This window comes from Gambusia affinis, linkage group LG06, assembly GCF_019740435.1.
Source record: "Gambusia affinis linkage group LG06, SWU_Gaff_1.0, whole genome shotgun sequence".
Taxonomy (NCBI): domain Eukaryota; kingdom Metazoa; phylum Chordata; class Actinopteri; order Cyprinodontiformes; family Poeciliidae; genus Gambusia; species Gambusia affinis.
Window position 1 is genome coordinate 29,095,845 of NC_057873.1, and position 23,060 is coordinate 29,118,904.

Sequence of the window (23,060 nt, forward strand, 5' to 3'; positions counted from 1 at the left end):
CGCCAAGTCAAAAAGTCCCCCTTTTTCTTTCTTTTTTCTTTTTTAAATAAAAACGCTAAATAATTTTTCCGTGAATTATTTTTATTTTTATCTGGTCAGTAAGTATTTTGTTGAAACAAAGCAGAAAATAAATTATTATTGGATAAAGAGGGTCTCTGAAGTTGGAGTTTCCTAACATTTTGGGTCGAATGTTTTCTATTTAGTTGGTCTAAAAATTGATTCCAGTCTATTCACAGCAACAAACACAAGAACCTTCTCAGAAAATTATTGGTTCTATTTATCTAAGGTTAATGAATGGATCTTTTGTTGAGTAGACAATTGCTGGATGTGTGTGGCCCCACATACAATGATATTAAAATAATAATAATAATAATAATAATAATAATAATAATAATAATAATAATAATAATAATAATAATAATAATAATAAAAACAGCCTAAAAAGAAATATTTGTAATGCTGCATAATAAGAACTCCTGAATGTCGTTATTGGTTCATCCATGCCCTAATTTCTTTAGCAGCATGTTGTATTTGTCATTGTCCTTTTTTTCTTGTTAGTTCATAACCATATACAAAATCAACAGTTTAGTAGGGATTGTATTTTTCATGTAGGATAAATAAAATCACAGTCAGATTTTATAAAAAATATTTCAAATAGAAAAAAACAACCATTAAAAATAACATTTGTTACATTTTTATTTTCTTGGAAGTGCAAAGTCTAACAGAGGGAAGCTATAGCGCCCTCTTTTATCTCCCTTGCGAAGTCACTTGTTGAAGAGGGCACTATGAGAAAAATTAACTTCTTAACAAATTATTGCGGATAATTTGCCCATACAAAACTGAATAACACAGCCTCCATTAGATAAGAGTAAAAATGCGACGATAAAATAAGTCTAACATTAACATTTTTGGTAAAATATATTTTTTCACAATTTGGAATATGTTTCATTCTATTTATTTAAGCTTTATTTATGCAGGTTGACCCACTGAGATCCAATTTGACACTTATAAAAGAGAGAGACCTGTTTTGACAAAAAAAAGAGATACAAACACAGTATTAGCACACATAATTAAAACATTTAACTAACATTTAGTAAGTTAATACATTTTTAACAAGAGCTTAAAATGCTGTGGTTTTCGTTTCAGTGTCATAATAATATAGTATTTTTGCTGTTGGCGTTGATAAAACAGTCTAGTTTGGATATTTTCTGAGAAATAACCCCCTGCAAAAACAAACAAACACTCCTATCCTACACTTCATTTCTCCACCAAGGCCAACATTTTGGAGCCCACGTCACCGGTTTCCACGGTGGGCTGATCCAGCGAGTCTCTTCCGGTGGATACGTGGCTCTCCGCTGGTGCTGCCATATTGACGCTAACTAGCTAACGCTTCACCTTACTCGAAGTCAGCTGTATTCGCACCCTGGCATTCCAGAGTGACGATAAATCTCCCCCAAACCACATACACCACGGACTGAAGAGCGTTCACGCATAAAGAGAGACCAAAAATGGTGAGTGAAAGCTGAAAGTCATTGTAAATCGTTTTAGTTGTTATCGGGCCTTGCAGTTATCATAACAGTGGCTAACGCTAGCACTTTTGTAGCCTGTATTCTCTTAAACGGAAACAAGAAATTCAGCGGCTGCTTCAGCTGACTGCCGAGGCTAACGTTGTGAATATCAGTACACGGCCAATGAATGTTTCTTTTTTACTAAGTCAGTGCGACATGAATCAGTGATATGTAGTCTGCAGACACTGCTGACGTTAACTAGCCTCACATGCTAGCGCTAGTTATCTTCTGTCACTAGCTGGACCCGAGCTAAGCGTTCAGACTGTCTCCTCGTCAGCCTCCACAACCAACTCTTCTCATACAAAGTATAAACCTGTACATATGCTCTTTAATATAGTCCCCAAGCGATGACAGGTATGCTATGCTAACCAGTCTTAGAAGCTCAACACGTAGTCAGTTTGCCTTCAACGTCAACGTGGAACAAAAGCAGCCTCTTTCTTTAGGCTGCGATAATGTTCATTAATTTCAATCGTGTTTGTAAGGTTTATGTAAAGCTTAGTTTTCGTGGAGGTGGCTTTACATTTCATAGAGGCACGTTGAGCTATCCCAATATTGTAACGCATTATGTACAAACAAAACACCGTCTCGCTTATGTTGCTTTCTGTGTACATATCGTCGTCATGCCTAATCATTTTAAAGCAACGTCCACGTTATGCTGGACACAGGACGGGTATCACAGAAAATTACTTTCTAATTATTCCTTTCTCTTTAAGATTATCCAAACAATTAAAGTTCTAAAGCATTTAATACTCCCGGTGATGACACTTTACCTCAATGTGAAAGTATAGGCTCATGTTTACCCAATTCTGAGGATGTACTGGGATTCGTAACTTGCTTTTTAATCAGTTTTTTTTTCTAAAATAAGAGGCTTATGAAATGGACTACAACAAAATCATATTTGTATCATATTTCCATCTGGTGGTAGACTGACTTGTTGCCATTTTGTCCCAATAAATTAACACTTTTGCGTCTGTGTTCTTATGTAGGGCTGCATGATTTAAGAAAAATGGGACATTTTGACCCAATTTAAAATAATGCAACTATAATACAGATTCTGGAAAACCCATGATTTTCACCAGTTTCCTTTATTTTGTGTCATCAGTGACCCCAGCAGTCTGCATGTTTAAACCAACACCCTTTTTGGGCTGAAAGTTCTTTCAAGTGTCAGATTGCAGTGTAACCTGCATTAAAACTGTAATGCTGATTGTAATTCAATATATTTTTGAACTCAAACGTGTCAGTTTACTTTTTATACTCATTGGGTATCGTCAAGAGCTAGAGAGATTAATTTTCATCAAAGTTTGAAATCATATGCCTTATGAAATATAGTGTATTTTCTGAGAACTCTGAATGACACTCTGTTGGTTTTAGATCTGATCCACATCTGAACCTGTTGACTTTGATGAATTATGAACTATTATGATGTTTGATGAAAACAAAATGACTCTGACTTCCTGTAGATGTTATTTATTGGGGATATATACCATTTTTTAAACAAATAAACTGCAGAAAATCATTTGAAATCTGTGGTTGTCAACGTGAGTATGACAAGGTCATGATCTGGAGTGGCTATATGACACACCCTGACTGGCACTATTTTATTCTCAACTTTTTAGGAAGCCAATTAAACCAAAATATAAGATCAGCACCCACAATGGATTGAACTAGACATTTATTCAGGAGTTTGTAAATGAACACGCATGACTGTCCCCAGGAAAGGAGGAGGAGGAATTGTCTTTCTTTTATATCTTAACAAAAAAATCTGAAGGATATTTCACAAAGAAACCAATGGATAGAGTTTGTGGAACTATTTGCTAAACATGCCAAAAGCTCCAAAACAAGCAAGAGTGATGGACGGGATGGTCCCACTTTACTACGTTTGCTCCTCTTTATCTTCTAAAAGATTAGGAGGCTGCAATAAACCAGTGTCTGTAAATATATCACTGACATACACATTCTGAATGTATGGAACCTAAGTCAGGAGCTAACATTTATCACACTTCAAGCTGCTGAGTTTTTAAATTATTCATATTGCTGATATTGCCATAAAATTCCTTGACCAGTCCTGCATCTTGTAACTGACTGATCATTGTTACTCTGACTGAATATTTATTCCTGAAATGATTATTTAAGAAATAAATTCTCCATTCCAGTTAGGATCCTGATCTCTAAATGAGAGATGTCTGCAGGTGTTTGATCGGTTGACCTACATCCCACCCTCCCTTGCAGGTGCTGTTGGCAGCGGCGGTGTGCACCAAGGCCGGGAAGGCCATCGTGTCGCGGCAGTTTGTGGAAATGACCCGGACGCGGATCGAGGGCCTGCTGGCCGCCTTCCCCAAGCTGATGAACACGGGCAAGCAGCACACCTTCGTGGAAACAGACAGCGTGCGCTACGTGTACCAGCCGCTGGAGAAGCTCTACATGGTCCTCATCACCACCAAGAACAGCAACATCCTGGAGGATCTGGAGACGCTCAGACTGTTCTCCCGCGTGGTAAGAAAACCCGGGAGGACACCTGGAACTTTTAATGTATGCCACAAAAAAATGGAATTGGAGATGCTTTTAAGAATAATGTCGGAGTTGATGGTTAGAAATGTTGGAAGAGCAGAAGTTCTTAAAGTTTAAATTCTAATTTTATTCGCTGATGGTTCTGAAAAGGCAGAACAGAATCGAGTAAACCTTGAAGAAGGGAGATGAACCGTATTGATGGTGCAAAGATCGCATGCACACACATGTACACACACACTGGACGCCTTCAGACTACAGCCAGGGGTTTAAACACACACACACACACGCACACACACACACACACACACACACACTCAAGGGTTTCAATTGGAAATTGCAAGACTTTTAAAGAGGAAAAATGATATATTGACAGAACTGATTTATTCTTTCTCTCATTATTGTGACATTTAGCAAATAGAAATAATTTTGGTGATTCTAAAGCAAGAGAAGTTTAGTCTGGTTTAACTTCAGACAATAAAAAATGTGTGTGCAACCTTTATCCAGGTTATGCAAGCTTTTGTGGTGCTCTTTCAGAAGTTTTTGTTGTTCTGGTTAATGAGACAGACGTCTAAACCATATTGATCCACAGGAGAACCCAACCTGTTGGTTTAGTCAGTGGCCATCCTCGTCCAGCACCACATTTACAGTAAAAGACAAAATGTTGTTCCAAAAACTAAAGTTGTTGTTTTTCACAAAAAAAACTTTGAAAACTGTGAAATAGTGTGTTTGTTTGGCAAAAGCTAAAAACACTTGAAATATTTCACAGTATTTCTCGTCATATTTGGTTATATTATGTTCCGTGAGCACATGGACAGATCAGTCAAGAGTTTGAGTTCATAAAATGAACTCAGGATGCTCTTCTTCCTTCATTGTTGGTTGAATTTCCTGTCTGAATCGGTTCCTCCTTGTTTCTGCTCTGCTCCAGATCCCAGAGTACTGCCGTGTGCTGGAGGAGAGTGAAATCTCGGAGCACTGCTTCGACCTCATCTTTGCCTTCGACGAGATCGTGGCGCTCGGCTACAGAGAAAACGTCAACCTGGCTCAGATCCGCACCTTCACAGAGATGGACTCCCACGAGGAGAAGGTGTTCCGAGCCGTCAGAGAGGTAAGACGCTGGACGTGCATGAAAACTGAGAAAAGTGAAGAAAAGGACTGCCTCAACGGTCGGTAATGTTTGCAGACTCAGGAACGCGAGGCTAAAGCGGAGATGAGGAGGAAAGCCAAGGAGCTGCAGCAGGCCAGGAGAGACGCCGAGCGCTCTGGGAAGAAGGTTCCGGCGTTCGGCGGGTTCGGTAACGTGAGCAGCATGTCCTCAGGGTCCCTCATCACAGACACCATAGTGGAACCTGAGAAACCCAAGATCACACCAGTTCCAGTCCGGTACGGCACCATGAAACGCAAAACGGCCCCCAGCTGAGCGTGCAGCTCTCCTCACCGGTCAGCTGATGAGTTGTCTGTTTGTTCCTCCAGATCAAGCGGCCCGAGCAAGGCTCTGAAGCTAGGCGCTAAAGGGAAAGAAGTGGATAACTTTGTTGACCAGCTCAAGTCCGAGGGTGAAACCATCATTTCCTCCTCAGGAAAGAGAGGCTCAGACGTGTCCAAGGTTCTGCCACCGCCAGTCAATGTGGAGAGGTACACTCCTCTGGTTCAGAAGGGATTCATTCTCCACTTTTCCGAGATCGATTTTCTTGGTTTTAGCGTAACAAAATCAGTTGATTGGTGTTTATAGCTGCTTGCTGCTGTTTGTGTTCGCTCCTCAGCATACATCTGCGCGTGGAGGAGAAGATCTCGCTGAGCTGTGGCCGTGATGGCGGCCTGCAGAACATGGAGGTGCTGGGCATGGTGACGCTCCGGGTCACGGACGAGAAAAACGGCCGCATCCGCCTCGCCATCAACAACAATGACAACAAGGGGCTGCAGCTTCAGGTGGGGCTGCTGCACAAAGCAGGCTGCTGTAGTCCGACTCTATTATTATTACCAATCATTTGTGGTATTACATTTACCAATATGGAAACGTGAGCCAGTATTGATTTTGCTGTTCTGGCCAATATTTACCTATATTGTCTGTATGTCTCACAGCGTCTGCTTCAGCTAAACTCCCTGCAATCCTTTGCTGCGTCACCCACACTGTCACTTCACCTAACAAATACCACATGATCTATGGGGAACAAATATCGGCCAAGTTTTATTTATCAGACTAATATAGATACCGATGTTGGGAGAAGCTTGTTGAAGGAAACCCAGATGTTTGACCCAAGTCATACAAGTCAAAGACAATGTTTACCAAATACTGAGGAAATGAATGTAAACCTCTAACTTTGAAGATATCGATAAATTATTGTGAGATATATTATTTCTCTGAATTTTGTGGTATTTCGCAAGTAGAAGAGGAGATGTTTGGTCTGATTTAACTTCAGACTGTGATAAAAGTATTTCTGTATATAAACTAATGGTTTCACCTGCTCATGTATTTATTCTTGTTTATGGAAGTGTATTGAACTTCAAAACCCAAATAAGTACTAAATCAGGGGAACATGTACATTAAAATGCACAAAACATTTCGAACAGATAAAACTGTTATTGGAAATATTCTATGGCCTAAATGATCAATTCTGCTTTTCATTAAGACTTTCTTTTACATAGGAAAATGTGCTAAAGTGGCTGTGATCTGCCATATGCTGCTACTGCTGATGTTCCCTCCTAGTTACAGTTCAGCAGTGAAGCTAAAACCGAAACTGTAGACTAAATGATCCACTTCCTGTTTGAATTCTGATTGGTAAACTAACTCCAGGTTAAATGCTGTTGGTTTGCAGACACATCCTAACGTGGACAAGAAGTTATTCACAGCTGAATCGGTGATTGGCCTTAAGAACCCAGAGAAGTCCTTCCCTCTCAATAACGACGTTGGCGTTCTGAAATGGAGACTCCAGACCACAGACGAGTCCCTCATACCTCTAACCAGTGAGTGCATGTTATCCTTCCTGTAGATTACCCAGACTTATTTTAACGTCAGACTGAGGTAGAAATAACTCAGCAAATCTAGCTGGAATGTTTCCATTTCCTCTGATAATGTGATTACTGACTGTAAGGTGGGATCAGCATCAGTTGTGCTGTAACTGTTGGTCCTCAGTGGTCAGAGTAGAGTAGATGTGCTGCTCTCTCATCCCGCTGCTCTGTCTCCCAGTAAACTGCTGGCCTTCAGAGAGCGGCTCCGGCTGCGACGTCAACATCGAGTACGAGCTGCAGGAGGAGAACCTGGAACTGAACGACGTTGTCATCAGCATCCCTGTTCCGTAAGCACCTCGACTCTCCATGGTTGCGCTCCGGATCACTCCAGTCAAATTCAATACTCTTAACATAGAACCTTTAATATTACAGTGGTGTACTTTTATAATATTTTAGAAATCAAATCACAGAAGTTTTATCTGTATAATATCTGACTACATGAAGGTGAAAAGATGGCTATTTAATTTTAGTATAGACGATGCACATTAATTGACATTTGTGTAAATGTGCCAGAATTAGCCAAAACACTATTCGTCATCTGTTGTCTTAGTCTGTCCTGCTGAAAACAGAGGTTATACAAACAAGGTAAAAATGACACAACTATAAAAACAAATGCAATAAATTCAATTTATCCAAACAATAAATAAAAAATAAAAAAAAGTTATTATTAATATTTGAAGAACTTTTTAATAGTTCCATGAATACGTTCTGCCACAGCCGGCCCTTTGAAGGCTTTCTTGATTTAGTTGTGGCCAAAATGAAAGTGAGTCTGACAACCTGCTCTGGAGGAAGTTCAACTCTTGACTGTCCAGGAATTAAGAATGTGCAAGTTATTTCTACTTTGACATTTTATTCTGACAATAAATAAAGGATTTATGCATTTAGCGATAGAAAGTAGCTGGAAGTTTGCTTTTGATAGAAAGCAAGTGAGGCTGCAGATAGCGATTATTTTATTAGTTGATTATTCTCACTATTAATTGGATTAAAAAATGAGACGGTGGAGATTTTTGATTCAACCATTTAATCTTATTTTATACATTAAATTATGCAAAATATTCAGCTAAAGAAGAAAATAAACATTTTGTTGCCTAAAATGCAGTAACTGCATTTCTTTAGTGAAACCTTGACAATTTGTAGCAAAGGATTAATCCACAGCTAAAAAACTCCTTGTAACATCAACATGTGGAAAAACTCGATTCTTTCTGCTCAACTTAACATCAGGACTGATCTGGAGATTAATTTTTTCAATTAACAGAGTCATAATTGGCCTCAAATCACTCAATAGGAGATTTCTTTAAAACCATTTGAACCAGATGAAGATAAAACTGCCTACATCCGTTATCAATGAATCATTAACTGCGTAGTAGACGATTATTTGGATAATCAATTAATCACAATTAATCCAGTTGCTTCAGCTCTAGAGATATCTCTTCAAAAAAACAACAGTTAAAACCTACATCAATATAAATGTAAATATCAATACCTGGAAGTCAAATTCAAGTCAAATTCTCACAGAGAGCAGCCTGTGAGACGTCTGTGAGAGAGCCACGGACGTTTGAGACGTCTCAAACACAAAGTGTCATCTGTGTGTCTGAAGCCACTGTGACGGTCTGCGGTGGTCGACATGTGAAGTGTCTGTCTGTCGTTGTCCTCCAGGTCCGGGGTGGGCGCCCCTGTGATCGGAGATCTGGACGGAGAGTACAAACACGACAGCCGGCGGAACATCCTGGAGTGGTGCCTACCAGTCATCGATGCCAACAACAAAACCGGCAGCCTGGAATTCAGCATCGCCGGGCAGCCCAATGATTTCTTCCCCATCAATGTGTCCTTCGTGTCCAAGCGCAACTACTGTGACATTCAGGTGAGCTCCTGATGAAGGTGTAGTCTTTTCTTAAGAAACTTTGGATCAGTAGTTTCAGATGAAATGAGTGGTAAAAAGTTGGCACATAGATTGGAAGAGGGGTCTGTGTTGGCTCTGCACAGCTCAGCAGTGTCGTTATGTGGTCATCTGGAGCTGTTGGTTGGGGAAACGCCTCGCTGAGCCGTCTGAGATATCGGTAACACTTCACTTGCAGTCATCCTTGATAAAATCAATGAACCTGTCAGTTTTTGTGTAAAGTGACTTCAAATAACTAGGGCTGCACCAACTTATACAAATTATATTTTTTGACAGGCAATTCTGTTGGGAGACATAATAATCCATTTTATATATAGTTTTGGTTGTTTATTTCCTGTTTCTGGTTGTGTTTTATTTTATGAATTTAAAAAATATCTTCTAGTTCTAGTTTATGTTCTGTACAAAATGAGTGAGACTGAACTTGCAATATTGTGCCGTTATAAAACTTTACTTGAAAATGGTCTCAAAATAATATTTATTAGGTTTGTCACATGAACCAGTAAATCAATAAATCGCATGAAAAATTAAAACAAGTTCAATTTCTATTTTCATTAATTATTGTTTTCCTCTTTTATCTCTGACCAAAAACTGGATGATAAAAGTCTTCAGTTTTTGTCTGTTTTTTTTTTTTTTTTTTTTTTTTGAAGACTTTAGTTTCCATTTTCTCCCATTCAGAACAAAGCTGAAACATTTCGTGTGAAATGTTGGTTATCACAGACGTGATCATCATGTGACAAGTTACAGAAATTCATGTAACATGTAATTCATATTTAAAAAAAAAAACAAATTAAAAAATTCTTTAGAAATGTTAAATTTTTTTTTGTCATTTTCAATTACATTAATAGAAAATATTGTTTAAATGTTGCAGAAGTTCTTCCACCTTACAGTAAAATAACCCCCTACTTTTTTTTTTTTTTTTTCCTTTTTTCTCTCTCAGGTTACCAAAGTGTCTCATGTAGATGGCGACAGCTCCGTCAGATTCTCTTCAGAAACCTCCTTTGTTGTTGACAAATATGTAATTGAGTAAAAATATTGGAAGAAAATGGCAAAATGAGAAAAAAAAAATCACCATTTACAAAAAATAAAAGTCCAAATCTATGCTAAGAGAAAGATTGACGATTTCCAGCCTGCTGCACCTGTATATTATCAGACTGTACACAGACAGGACGCCCACCAGCGCCGTGGCAACAGCACCTCCTGTGGGGAAGAGCAGCAGCAGCAGCGGTGGTGTATTTATGTTTGTATGGCAAAGGATCATCTATATATAGAGTTAATTGAACAGGAATAAAACCAACACACAACTTCTCCTTCCACTAATTCTGTGGTGCAGAACTGTACAGAGGATGAGTAGAGGATGACTGTGGGGATGAAGGAGAGGCTAGCTGTGTCAGTAAGGGCTGGTGGAGAAACAGCAGGACCATAGCGCTGCTAGCTAAGCTCCGCCCCCTCCCTGATCATTATACGTCCTCCACAGACGCTCTCTCTCTCTCTCACACTGCGGTGATTATGGAACAGGTGTTTCTTCTCCCCCCTTACTGTAGCCGTCTCTTTCTCATGTGTAATTGTTAAGCTCTTGTGACTTTCTGTTTTCATGTCTCGGATTTTCCGTTTCCTGGAGAACGTAAACAAAAGCTCGTCTTTTTGTTTCTGCTTTTCTTTTCTACTGTTGCTCATTCTGACCACTGCTCAGCTCGGTGAATTTGGTAGAGCGTTGTAAGGGAATCTCAACAACACACCTATCAGTAAAATCATTAAACTTCCCCACCATGTTGATTTTGGAACACCATTAAACCACTCCTCGCCTCGTCTAGAAGGGACGACATGTTTAGTTGTGCTCCATTTGAGTTCAGAGATGAACCCTGAGATTTCACACTTCAAGGGTTAATCAGATTCAGCCGTTATTCCCCCCGCCTTACATTTCCCATCAGCAGGGGGGGCTTACTGCACCTCCCCCCCACTGTAAGCTCTAATGCTCATCCAACCAGTCATCCTTTACTTGCATCGTCAGAGAGCGTCAACATTATACATGAAGTAAAATTTGTCTTTTATGTTGTTTTTTTTCTTTTACTTATACTCCCTCCTTTCCTGCCCCTCAATTTCAATTTAGCAATGGTTGTGTGGATGTGGGGTCAACGATGACCAGAAACAACTTTTCTTTTCTTTTTTTAACAAAATTGCAGAAGGGGAATCCTGACATTCCAGTGTAAAACTAGAGAAAAAAAGAAACTTTAATGGAATAAAATGTATTATTAAAACTGTAAGGTGGACTTGGTCTTAATGAGCCTTTATTCCATCAAGTGGTTTTAGCAGAAAGTTGCTAACATCATTTTTTCATTTTCCTACCATTTGGGTTTATGCCAAATATTACCAAATGTTACATTTATAACCTACATATAAAATGCTGTTGTGAAAAATTCTCCACTAGTGAACTATTGTGCTGTGGGGATAAATGTTATTACAGAAAAATGCACCAGAGTTGACAGGAAGATCCTTGAAGGAATTCTGTGACAATACTTGACAATGGATGTTCAGATGTAGATTAAGAATGGGCAACTATTTCACATATAATGTTGCTGCTTTATCAAAGCATTCCTGGATTGATTCTTTCATTCATGTTTGATGAATCATTGAATCTCCTGTGGCAACCAGTCAGAGGTGCTTAAACACCTGCTCTCACCAAGCCCCTCCCACTTACCCACAGCTCCTCCTTGGACCTGCATTTCCCACCCACAGAGCGGGATCCTCAACTACTTCAGTCCAATGCGCAAGCTGCATAATGAGAAGTGCTGTGATGATGGGCTGAGGGAGTTGAAACTTGGAGACAAAGGCCCAATTCCATGATGTCAAATGTCTTTTACTTTTATCTGTACAACATTTTTATGACAACTGAAGGTAAAACAGCTCTGTGTTCCTGGAAAATGCATACGGCCCCTTCAAGGAATACAAAGAAGCTAAAGACAAAACCAGCTATGTTCATCGTTATACGATTTCCCGATTGACAACTTTGGTTTGCGGTTTCATCTGTACATCCTCAGTGAGTCATAAAAAAATCTTCCCAGATGTTACGTGGCCGTCACAAAGACCCAGAGGCAACAGGGAACTGTGCAACACCTTCATGGAGAAGCTTCCACATCCTTTTGAGATTATAAAAAATGTATGAAGGCAGCCATGTTTTAAGTATTAAGCAAAGGGTGTGAATACTTTTGTAAATGGGATTTCTTGGTTTTCAATTTTGAAAATGTTTCCCAAAAATCTCAACTTTTCTCAACATTCTCTTAATGAGGGTATTTTTGTGCAAAATGTTGAGGAAAGAGCTTTTTCATCCATCTATGACATAACAAATCATAGAAACAGTTAAGCACCATGAATGATGTCCAGATGTTGTACAGACGTTTTCTGGATTATAATTTCTGCTACTAAACTGAACTTTGAAAATTGTTTCTCCAGTTTACCCAAATTAAAGCCCCCTAGTTCCACCACAATAGCATCTCATTTACTTCTAAATCAGAAGCTGCAATGTAGATACCATCTATAACAGCATTAGCCACTAATGGTATATAAGTGGAACAAGTTACCCAAACATATTTTTATTATGTGTTTATCCCTTTTTTTCTTGCTGTACCCCCATATACTGTGACTCCCTGGGTAGAGAGCCATGTCATTTATACTGAAATCCACCAGTGCCAGTTTGCACCAATTCTTAGCTGATTAATTTAAACTCGCCAACAGGTTTTCTTTTAGCCTCTGTCCTGAAGCCAAGTGAATTTAAGTTTCGTGTTTAACCTTTTAAAACAGATTTCACTTTGCTACCTGCTCCACACGCAACTTCAAAGAATCTCATCAGCAGCCACGAGGATGAAGGTGAGACAGATGCTGAGTGGAGACTCTACAGGCCAACAGATGGGTAAATGATGGCAAATGAAGAGGGACGGGGATGGGGTGGGATCAGGGGGCCACTTTAGGGTCAGAGGGGTCAGCTGCAAGGCAGCCAGCAGCCTTGCCTGGATTGAGGAGGGGGGGTTGGTGTTAATAGCCAACCATAAACAGAAGGTGTGCTCTTTACGAATGAATGAGCTGGCTGATAAAACTCTCAGTGGAGCAGGCGGAGGGGGCGGGCAGACTGTTGTCTGTCCTGTTAAAGCACACTGGCAGCGTCACAGCGTCCGTCTGCAGGCTTTGACTGGATCAGGACCGACTGGCAGGAACTTTGGTTAATGGAGTTTTGTCCTTCCAGAATGGAACTCGAGAGTAAAAAACGTCTCTAACATCTGACCCAGCTGTTAGCCTCCGCTTCACCTGCCACTGAAGGATGATGGTCAAGAAAGTACGATTCAAGGTAAGGAAATCCGATTGAGTCTCAACTGATTCTGTTTTCTATGGACGACTTCCGGCTGTTTTAACTATTAAATATGTCTATTTGTGACTTCTTAATGGGAAAAGAGAAGACCAACTATCCACCAGTGCCAGATGAAACTGTTGCAACCTGAAACCTGTTGTCTGATATCTCATAATCCACCTGTAAGGTGGAGGTTTTGCGTTCCGTCCCATTAAGGAGCAGCAGCAGACTCGTGTTGGGTCTCCTGCCTCAGGTTGAGCAGCAGTTCAAAGGGAGAAGCTGCTGCTCAGTCTGAGCGGTGACACCGAGGTGATAATTATTGCTCAGCTCCAGGATCTGCTGCCTCTCTCCGACTTTAAAGAATCAAACAGAGTTACATGTCTCTTTAAATGGAAAGCTCCATTTAGAATGTGGAAATGCCAGTGAGATCAGCATCAGTACTCCCACAGTTCCTCCTTTCCTGCCCAAAATAGTTTCAGAGTAATTTTTGCATTTCTTAGAAAACACAATCAGAGTCTGGTAACTGATCCATAGAATGCTGATGACATGCTGAATCATGTATCTGGTTAAACTTGCTGCTAAGGGCAGATTTACTTAGAAGTGTCAGAACGTTGTGTTTATTCCTGTATTCTAAGAAAACAATGTCTGTTTAAAACATTTTTGTTTGGATGTTAATGCATTTGAAAAGGTTTTGAAGTGATGTTAAAATTATTTCCAGCAAAATAAATGACCCTTATCTGGTGAAAGTTCTGCTCAGAGATCAGCTGTTCTGACCATCCGCTCAAGGTGACACTTTTCCTGAGCTGAGTGATTGTGTTCAGAACGCACAGCCAAACCGAAATGATGATCTTGTCCTAGAGTTCCTTTATAAACAGAAAGACTAATCAGAACCAGCCACAGCTACTTCGTGTTTTTTTTTTCTTTTTTTTTTTGTGAAAATAGGAATATAAAATTGATGTAGCATTTTACAGGTTGGACTGATCAATGGAAGCTAAAATTAGAAAAAAAAATTTATCTGTTCCATTTTCATAAAAACTCTCACTGCAACAGTTTGGCTCAACTGAGTGCTTTTCTCCCCACTAAATATCAACAACAATAAGTCCAAAAGATTCAATTGTATTTTTGAAACAGTCTCTACTGTCACTATGTGCAGATTTTTATGTCTGCTGATTCGGGTGCTTCAGCCTTTTGCTGTAGGACTGTATACCCTGTGTCTTCTGAAGAAAAGCGTCACCACAGTATGATGCTGCCACCACTAGTAATGCACAATATATCGGCACCAACATCGTAACTGGCCGATATTCGTCATATTTATCGGCATCGATCGTATAAATAAAACTGGGTCAATTTCATTTCCATCTTGTCGCTGTGTGGCATTTGTTTGACTGTGATGCAGCAAAGGATTGTGGGGAGTTTAACCGAAGTAGAGAAGCGTTGGTGAAGTCAGCAGTGTGGTCGATTTTTCAAGGGAAGGGTAGTGACATACAGTACAGACCAAAAGTTTGGACACAACTGTGTGTCCAAACTTTTGGTCTGTACTGTATATATAATATTAGTAAATATTGGTGATCGGCCATAACAGCAATATTGATATTGACCCAAATTTTCTAGGAATGCTGTTACATTCCTCCTAGCCACGGCCATGATAAAATCATGCTGTGGGCTTTCAATCTCCACATCAGTCTTATAACAGACTCAGGATTCTGCTGCCCTTGCTCAGCATTTATATGTTGTCAGAAAACACTTAAATATGTATTTATAACACTCCGCAGATCAAAGATAAAGTTTTTTCTAAAAGTCAAAAGCGCTTTAAAGCATGTGTTTATTACCAACTATATAGATCTATTAAATTTCGTACTTATTGCATCCCTTCTCTTTTTTTTTTTTACTTTATGGCCTTTTTAAAATCTTTTTGCCACTTCTAAGCATCAACTATTTTAAGATCTATATTAGTTTCTTAAAGGTCAAAGTGCACAGTGGGACACCAGATGATTAGCTGCAGACATTTTGTGGCGTGTGATTTTTGGTGATTTTCCTCACAGCACCAACCGGTATCCTGAATGAAAGCCCTCCAGGGATTGAGGCGGAGGCTGGAAGGAAATTGAACGAATTCTGTGTCCGTATGTGGAATTTCCTCCCGTTGACTGTTCAAACAGCGGGGAGCCTTTTTCTGGGTTTCTCCTCACACTGCCGTGCCATGTTTCATCCTTCACCTCGGTCTCCATGGGAACGACGGTCAGCTGAGATCCAGATATTGATCGTTTTTAAATATCTTGTGTTTGCAAACTGTGTCCAAACCCACCTACTGCAGACTTCAATAAGAACAGCCTCTTCACATTTCTGAGCACAGCATACTGGTATGTAGATAGTAAAACAAGTAGGTGTACATTTCTGGCAAGAAAGTTCAGACATTTTTTGAAAAAAAATAAATAAATTAAAGTAAAGGAAATGTTTGTGTGAAAATCTTTAAAAATTGCTAGAAACAAAACTCAGAAATGCTTAAGTTGTCTCAGAAATTCTTCCTAGAAAACCTCAAAGATTGAAAAGCCTCAAATGTGCTTGAAAAAAACATTCTTAATCTAATTTTTTTGTTATTTTCATCTAGCAAATTTTTTTTACCTTTAATACTCAGGAATTTCTGTTTTTTGTAGGAATGTTCTGAAATTAATCTAAAACTTTCAGTTATTTTAATATTCTAATTGTCAAGCTCAGAATGTTCTTGTTCTTGTAGGAAATCTTTAAACTTGTTGATACATCTCTATATTTCTGAATTTTTCTGCAAAAATTTGCTCCTCTTTTTTTCTATCTACAATGTCCATATCACGCCATTGCAGTTAACAGCCACTAGATGGCAGTGCTGTTCTACTGACAACCTGAAAAATGTTGCGCTTGAAGTCTTCAAACCTCCAGAGCAGCAGCTCACATAAACACTTTAGTCTGAACTAAATTTCTGGTGTCAGTTGTTGAGCCCGGGGTTGACCTTTCAACTTTGCGAGACAGAATGTGCCCTAAAGGAAGATGTGGCGGTCTCTAATTGGTCTGTCTCATCAAAGGTAGTTCATCCTGGCTGTGACTCGTCTCTGCTATTTGACTTCCCTTTTCTGTTGACGATATCAGAAGTGTGGAGGGATAGTGTGAGATATTTCATTCACCCAGTGAGCAGCTCCAGTCCTCTGGAGTCAGCGCCCACTAAAGACTTTGATGTTCATAATGAGCGACTCCCTCTGCTCAGCCCTGCAGCGCTGTGCTGTATGTTTCTATAAAGGATTTGAATGGGTGCGTGGGTGCTGGAGGAAGAGTGCGACAGAACCCAACGTGCTTTTCATTAGAGATGAAAGGACGGAGCGCTTTTACTGTCTCAGACGTCTGTTTATGCCAAGTGTGAGTGGGTGGATGTGTGTGTTTAAATTAAAGGAGAAACTTCCCTTGGATCCCTAGTGATTTGTAAGTTACCTGTGGGCTCGTCCGCGTATACGGTGGCTGCCCTGCATGTGTGCTGCCTTCTTTCTGCTCCCACAACAAAGAAACAGGATTTGGGTCTACGGTTTATTGGGATGCATTGTTCCGTCCCCACAGGTGGTGAGAGGAAATAGTTAAACACCCTTCACACTCTCATGGCTCCTGTGGAATGTACCTCAAAGACTATTGTCTGAAGATATTGTTGAAAATGGCACCCTTACTATAAACTATGGTTATGGCTGTGTTGATGTTCTTATACCCGCTCTCCTCAGGATTCTCCAAGTAACGTCCAGATTCATAATGTCAGAGTCTTGGAACTCTCTAAGTTAAGAAATGGGATGCTCTGGTCTGACAAGACAAAAACTGACATTTGTCCCCAACGTTAAAAGCGTTGTGCAGTGGAAACAAAAATTTCACATCATCCTAAACACAGCATCCCTTTGGTGAAACATGGTGATGGTAGCATCAGGGCATGGGAGTGGGTTTTTTAGTAACAGAAAAGAAACCACTGATGGGAAACTCATTGGAGCTAAATACAGGACGATACTGGGAGGAAACCAGTTAGAAGCTGAAAAAGACTTGAGACTGAGGTGGAGCTCTGAGGTTGTCCTCCTGCTGGAAGTCATTAAAGGATCTTCATGTGTTATGATGGCCAAGTCACTGGCCATTATATTATTTTGTTAGGTGTCAAAGTTCACACCTAATACAATCAGGAATCTGTGGTGACATTGTAAAATTACAGCTAAAAGACATTTGCCATCCAATCTGACTGAGTTTAAGCAATTTACAATGAAAAATGGGAAACAATTCTACCCCTTGGATGTGCAACGCAGATAGAAACATCCGCTAACAGCTTTGTGGACCTTTACAGGCCAACAAAACGTCTGAAACTAGCTACTGCCAGACTAAAACCAGCTTGACCAATCAGAGCCCTTTAAGGGGTCTTTCATGATCGGACTGAAATCAAACTATCCATGCATGGTTGCATGTTTGTTTTCCCACACACACTGCTTAGGGCTCAGATACACTGAGCCCTAAGCAGTGATCATGGTAGAAAGGAATGACTATTAGAGTTCACAAGTTTGGAGGACCTGCGATGGACTGGCGTCCTGTCCTGGGTGTACTCCACCTCTTGCCTGTTGACTGTTGGAGACAGGCACCAGCACCCCTCCTGACCCCAATGGGATAAGGGTATAAGAAAATGGATGGATGGAAGTTTGGAGGAGGAGGAAATAATGATTGGTGATCCATTAGGCTTTCGTTGTATTCTCTGTTTTTGGAGCCAACAATAGGAACAGAAGGCGTCTGTGTAACGTTCCCCAACCACAGCGGACCTGAACTGAATTCAGTGTTTTGGCTAAGCACATACTTCTTTACAGCGTTGCACAAATGCTCCAGCTGCTGGAAATTGAGTTGTTGTGGCTGGTTTCCTCAAAAACCAACACACCCATGGAATTCTGACCAATCACACAATAGTTTTGTATAAAGAGTGGAGCGAGAAGTTTGTTAGTTGGGTTGTGACAAGGAGAAGTAGACGACATGAGGCTGAGAACAAGATAATGTGATTTTCGTCATGGCAATGAGAACTGATTTTGAGGCTTCATGCAGAACCCTTAAGAGAATTTCAAAGAACTATTGATTTGGGGTGGCCTGTGGTGTAGAGGTACAGTAGGCGCCACACATGCTATTAGACTTTGAAGCTGCTCTGCAGTGTTTGATTTCCAACCTCTGGACATTTCATGCATGTCCCGAGGTTGGACATGCAAGAAATGCATATCCAACCTCTCTCCACCAATATCTCATTTAATTACTGAAAAAAAAACTGCCTCTAGTGCCACAAAAATCTTTAGCAAAAAAGATATGCTGATTTAACATTTTCTTAAGTTGCCTAGAGAACTGCTGACATTTGTGTTACGTTTTGGCTGAAGTGTATATAGCTGAATAGGATTTTTTCAGAGCTGTTATTATTGCTGGGTATTCTTCATCTGCTGACTACTTGGTTATTTTTGTGTGACTTGTGTTTTTATGCCTGTCTATTCAACAGACAAATAGACACTACAACCTGTGAGAAAGATTGTTGCTAACTACAATCAACAGTGTACAAAACCAAATGTCAGCTACAGGACTGATGTTTGAGAGATGGATCCAATGCTGCTGGACAGGCTGAAGATGTGCTGATCATGGTGGGAGGTAGAGCACTGCTTGTTTCTACGATGAACAAAAAGTGGAACGGGAGTTCTGCAAGCATCTTGGTTCTGATTTACAACCCATACTGATAACTCCCAGCTCAGTGTCTGCTGAAAACATTTCCCACCAGCTGCCTTTAAATCTGCAGAATTCCAGTGAGGCTGGGAGATGTTAGCCTGGCTGGGACGTTTATGTAGATGACAGGCCAGCTGTGTAATGTAGGCTGACAGATGAATGCACTTTACCTAAATCATGTTACATCCCACCCAGGCTTCCAGGAATGTTAGGTATGTGCAGTTTGTCACATCCAGAAGGAATCTTTTCTGGATCAGGATGTTGAGCCTGTAAAGCGTACACACCGCAGTTCTAACTGGGCTTTAGACATCATTCTGCTATAACTCTAAATGACCGGTTTGGTTAGAGTCTGAGGCTGCTCTGCAGCCCACAAACACAAACTACGACAGGATAAAAAAGGAGTAACACTTTGAATATTTCTCTTTCTTAAGGCTTGACTATTTACAGGAAGTCTGCTTCACTTTCTTAGCCACAACAAACACATATTTGAGCTCCTCCATTATAGCTGTTGGACTGTCCAGAATGAATCTACCATTGTGGTCAGTTTTATAAGAGTCTGTAAGAGTTCAACAATCCTTTACACCAAATCTTACGAGTATTTTTGGATCTTGTGCACAGAATCTTCTCAATGTGTCTTAAACTTGGACATATGTGCCAGTTCAAAGCACAATGTAGTTATGCTGTGCTAATGCTAGTTGATGTAACAAAGAGCAGCTTACTCTGACTCAGACTGAGATGAGAAGGAGACCAGAGCACACCACCATGAAGACAAGACCAAGACTGCAGGTAAAGCTAACTGGTTGCACTGGGCGCTAGGTTTTCAGTTAGCTGTACTGTCACAACAAGGCTAACTTGAACTTGTAATCCACTTGGTTGTCTAATAAATCTAAAAGGTTGGTAACAAGTTAAACAGACGAACCAGACCATCTTGAAGAATGCATACATCTAGCTAAATGTTAACATCAGTCAGCATTTAGACTCAGAGTTAATTTAGCTTTCTTTCTTTCTCCATCTGTCCGTCATTTTCTGCTTAATCTGGGGTCGGTCAGTATCCCTTTGCTTTCTGTCTGAACTACTAAAAGCATATTCAGTAAGATAAACTCAACAACAGAAATTTTATTCATATTTCTGCTGTAGAGGTAAAAAAAAAGTGGCTCTGTCCTTTATTGCTTTTGATGTTTGTTGTGCATCAGATTTATGGGCGTTCATATCAGAGGTATGCAGAACCTATCTATATATATAAAAAATCTGATTGATTGCCTTAAACATTCTTAACACATTTAAAACCTGCTTAATTAATTGATCAGAATGAATAAGTTGTAGTTCCAGCCCTAGTTTGCAGGCAAGATTCTGATTCCTCTGAAGAAATGCCATGTTGTTCTGCACAAACGTCAACCAGAACCAGAACCAGAATCTTGCTAACAGTGTCCACTTAAAAAAAAAAAAATCTTTAGTTTCCTATTAATATCAGCAGAAGCAGCTCTGGGTTTGGCTGACTAACCATATCCAACACCTCTCTATCTAGAGTTGCTGTATGCTGGTTTCCTGGGTCTGAACGTCTCTATCAGAAAGAAAATGTTGTTCACCATAACAGTGCTGCCAGTGTGTGAGCGGACGTGGCTGTTTTCCAGTGAACGTTTACCCCCTGACTGTATTCCGCTCATTTTCAGCACCATATTTACCTACGAGCCCAGGCTCAGGTTAACGTTTGTGCAGAACAACACGGCATTTCTTCATCCAAAAGAATGAACGCCTTGTGTCTCACTGCTGAAGGAACCCTGAGTGTTGGCACGGTGAGGGTACAGTGTGTGTGTGTGTGTGTGTGTGTGTGTGGATGAGTGGAGGACTGGTAATGCTGAGGGAGAGAGAAAGCAGGAGCATGTGAATGAGAGGAGAGGCGGTGGGAGCAGCAGGAGCAGCCAGACAGACAGAGTGGGTCAGAAGAGTTTCAGCCACATGGCTTCAGATCGGTGTGTGAGTTATGACAGCCAGTTACACACTGGGTGAATGTGTGTGTCAAGCAGCGACAGTGAGGGAGAGGACCTAACAGAGATCAGGAGTGTTTCCTCTCTGGATCCCAGTCAGAGTTGTTGGGTTTTGGGACAGCGGACGGCCGGCAACACCGATCACTCCACCAGGTAAAACACACCCATTACCTCACCACAACCAAAGGATCACTGCTGTTTGAAAGCTGGCTGCAGCCTTCTGAGGAACTAAGAGTGTGTGATCATCCTGATGTGTGTGTGCAAGTGTACGTGGCGACAGGGTGCACACCAGAACCAGAACCATGTCTGCTTTTAATGGAGTGAAAGTTTTGCCTTTTATGCCCTGGTTTGTTACTTTCCTCTTTATTTTTAGGTGAGGAAGCCACAGAGCTGAGAAATAATGCTGGCTTCTCTACAGGAATTCTTCATGCAGCTGCTTGTGAAGTTTTCTTGGCAAAGTGTCGCCTTCGGTTACATTTTCCAGTTGTACTTATCACAGTGTTATCAGAGAGAGCTTTATGTAGCCAGTGATGTCTTGCCTGAAGACTTGAGAAGCATGTGGGCGCGACACCGGATTGGAGAGCTGCTGCTTTTACAATGACTACCCAAAAGAGAAACCCTTTATTGGTACTAATAATCAACCTGGAGCAGCCGGAGGAATTCAGACGAAAGCTGTTCTCGGTTTATCACTGACAGACACAACAGTCTTGAACAGGCTGAGAGACGCTCTGCTATGAAGGATGAGATAAAGTGTTCCCTAACACACCAGACTGACACAAAATTATTTGCTCTCTTGAAAATGTGGAAAAGTTTTTCAAATAATTTTGTTTGTTAAGGCAAAAGGTTTCCATGGCTCATTTTGAAAAAGTTATTGCCACTAAGTAACCAGAATTTTTGGTAAGTTAATTCCAATTTCACCAGGCTTTGTGCGGATCGATTACTGCCAGACTTGTGCAGTATTGTAGGAACTGACTCTAATGAAACCTGTTTGACAACAATACATCATGCCAAGGTCTAAAGAATGTGTCACTTCTATGGAAAGGATCGCAATGCCTTTTCTAAGGCTTTTGGTATCCAGAGAACAGCAACAGCTGAGTTTCTGTTACAAGCCTTTTCAGTATTCTGCTAATGTCGAAAAAACTATTTTGCAATTGTGCTGTTCCTCTTGTCTTCTTCTTTGTAGTGGCAACATCTGGTTGTTGATCATGTGATGTGAATAAAGTGTCTCCATTGCAGTTTTGCTAAACAAACCAATTTTGATATGGCCAAAAACCAAATTATCCTGGTGCCAAAACCTTTTATCAAAAAAGTTTTTTCAAAATTGGCATGTTTCCATAAATAACATTTATTTTCAAAATGTCAAATTGTGCAATGATATGCTCAATGGAAATGCAGCTATTGATTCTTTTGAGTGATAAGTCCCTTAACCTTGAGACTGACTGTGGATTTCTTTAGGAAACAGTTGTTGGGGGTTTCACATTAGAGCTATCGATTCAACACTTTTTAATGACAAGCTCAGCACTTGATGAACTGTGTGATGCTGTCAGACGTCTGCTGGAAGCAGCTGCGCCTTGTCCAGGGAAACCAGTGGACACAAATAAGCACAAGGCTGCTGGATACAAACTGACATGACTCGTGTGATTCCAATTTTTGCAATTTTAAGGTCATTAGCAGCAAAGCTAGTAGGAATATTATCCCGTAAAGATGGAGCGTGCAGTAGAGAATCTTTCCAGGTGCATCTGACCTAACAAATTGTGTATTCTGTTATTTTTAAATTCCACTTTTACTCTGATCTTCCCTCTTTGCCAGGGACATGGTGTTGACGTAGCTGGGTTGACACCGCCGCTCTAGCCCCCTTGTTTTTCCGCCATGGCCCGAACATTGGCTGCTTTATGGACCCAGGGACCCGTGCACAGAGTATGCTGTTGTTTGAAGCACCCAACCAAAGCTGAGCTGCTCCACATTTTTTCGGTGGCTGCCAGTGAAAACGGCTGTGCACAGTCTCCAAAGTGCAGTCGCTCTCCAGCTTGTGATAATAA

At 40.5% G+C, this 23,060-nt stretch overlaps 2 protein-coding genes across 2 annotated transcripts in view; both read left to right on the forward strand.

Annotated features, from left to right (window-relative positions):
• The first annotated feature begins 1,241 nt into the window (after positions 1-1,241).
• LOC122833311 (coatomer subunit delta) lies at positions 1,242-11,246 on the forward strand. Its single transcript, XM_044120797.1, has 10 exons — positions 1,242-1,511; positions 3,798-4,061; positions 5,002-5,181; positions 5,257-5,456; positions 5,547-5,708; positions 5,837-6,002; positions 6,890-7,037; positions 7,261-7,369; positions 8,739-8,943; positions 9,917-11,246. The coding sequence occupies exons 1-10, from the start codon at positions 1,509-1,511 to the stop codon at positions 10,004-10,006; spliced, it is 1,527 nt and encodes a 508-aa protein (XP_043976732.1). The 5' UTR covers positions 1,242-1,508; the 3' UTR covers positions 10,007-11,246.
• Positions 11,247-20,940: 9,694 nt separating this feature from the next.
• phldb1b (pleckstrin homology-like domain, family B, member 1b) overlaps positions 20,941-23,060 on the forward strand; it is a 100,032-nt gene continuing 97,912 nt past the window's right edge. Inside the window, exon 1 of the mRNA XM_044119357.1 lies at positions 20,941-21,174. The gene's annotated coding sequence lies outside the window, so the exon portion shown is untranslated. The remainder of the gene's footprint in view (positions 21,175-23,060) is intronic.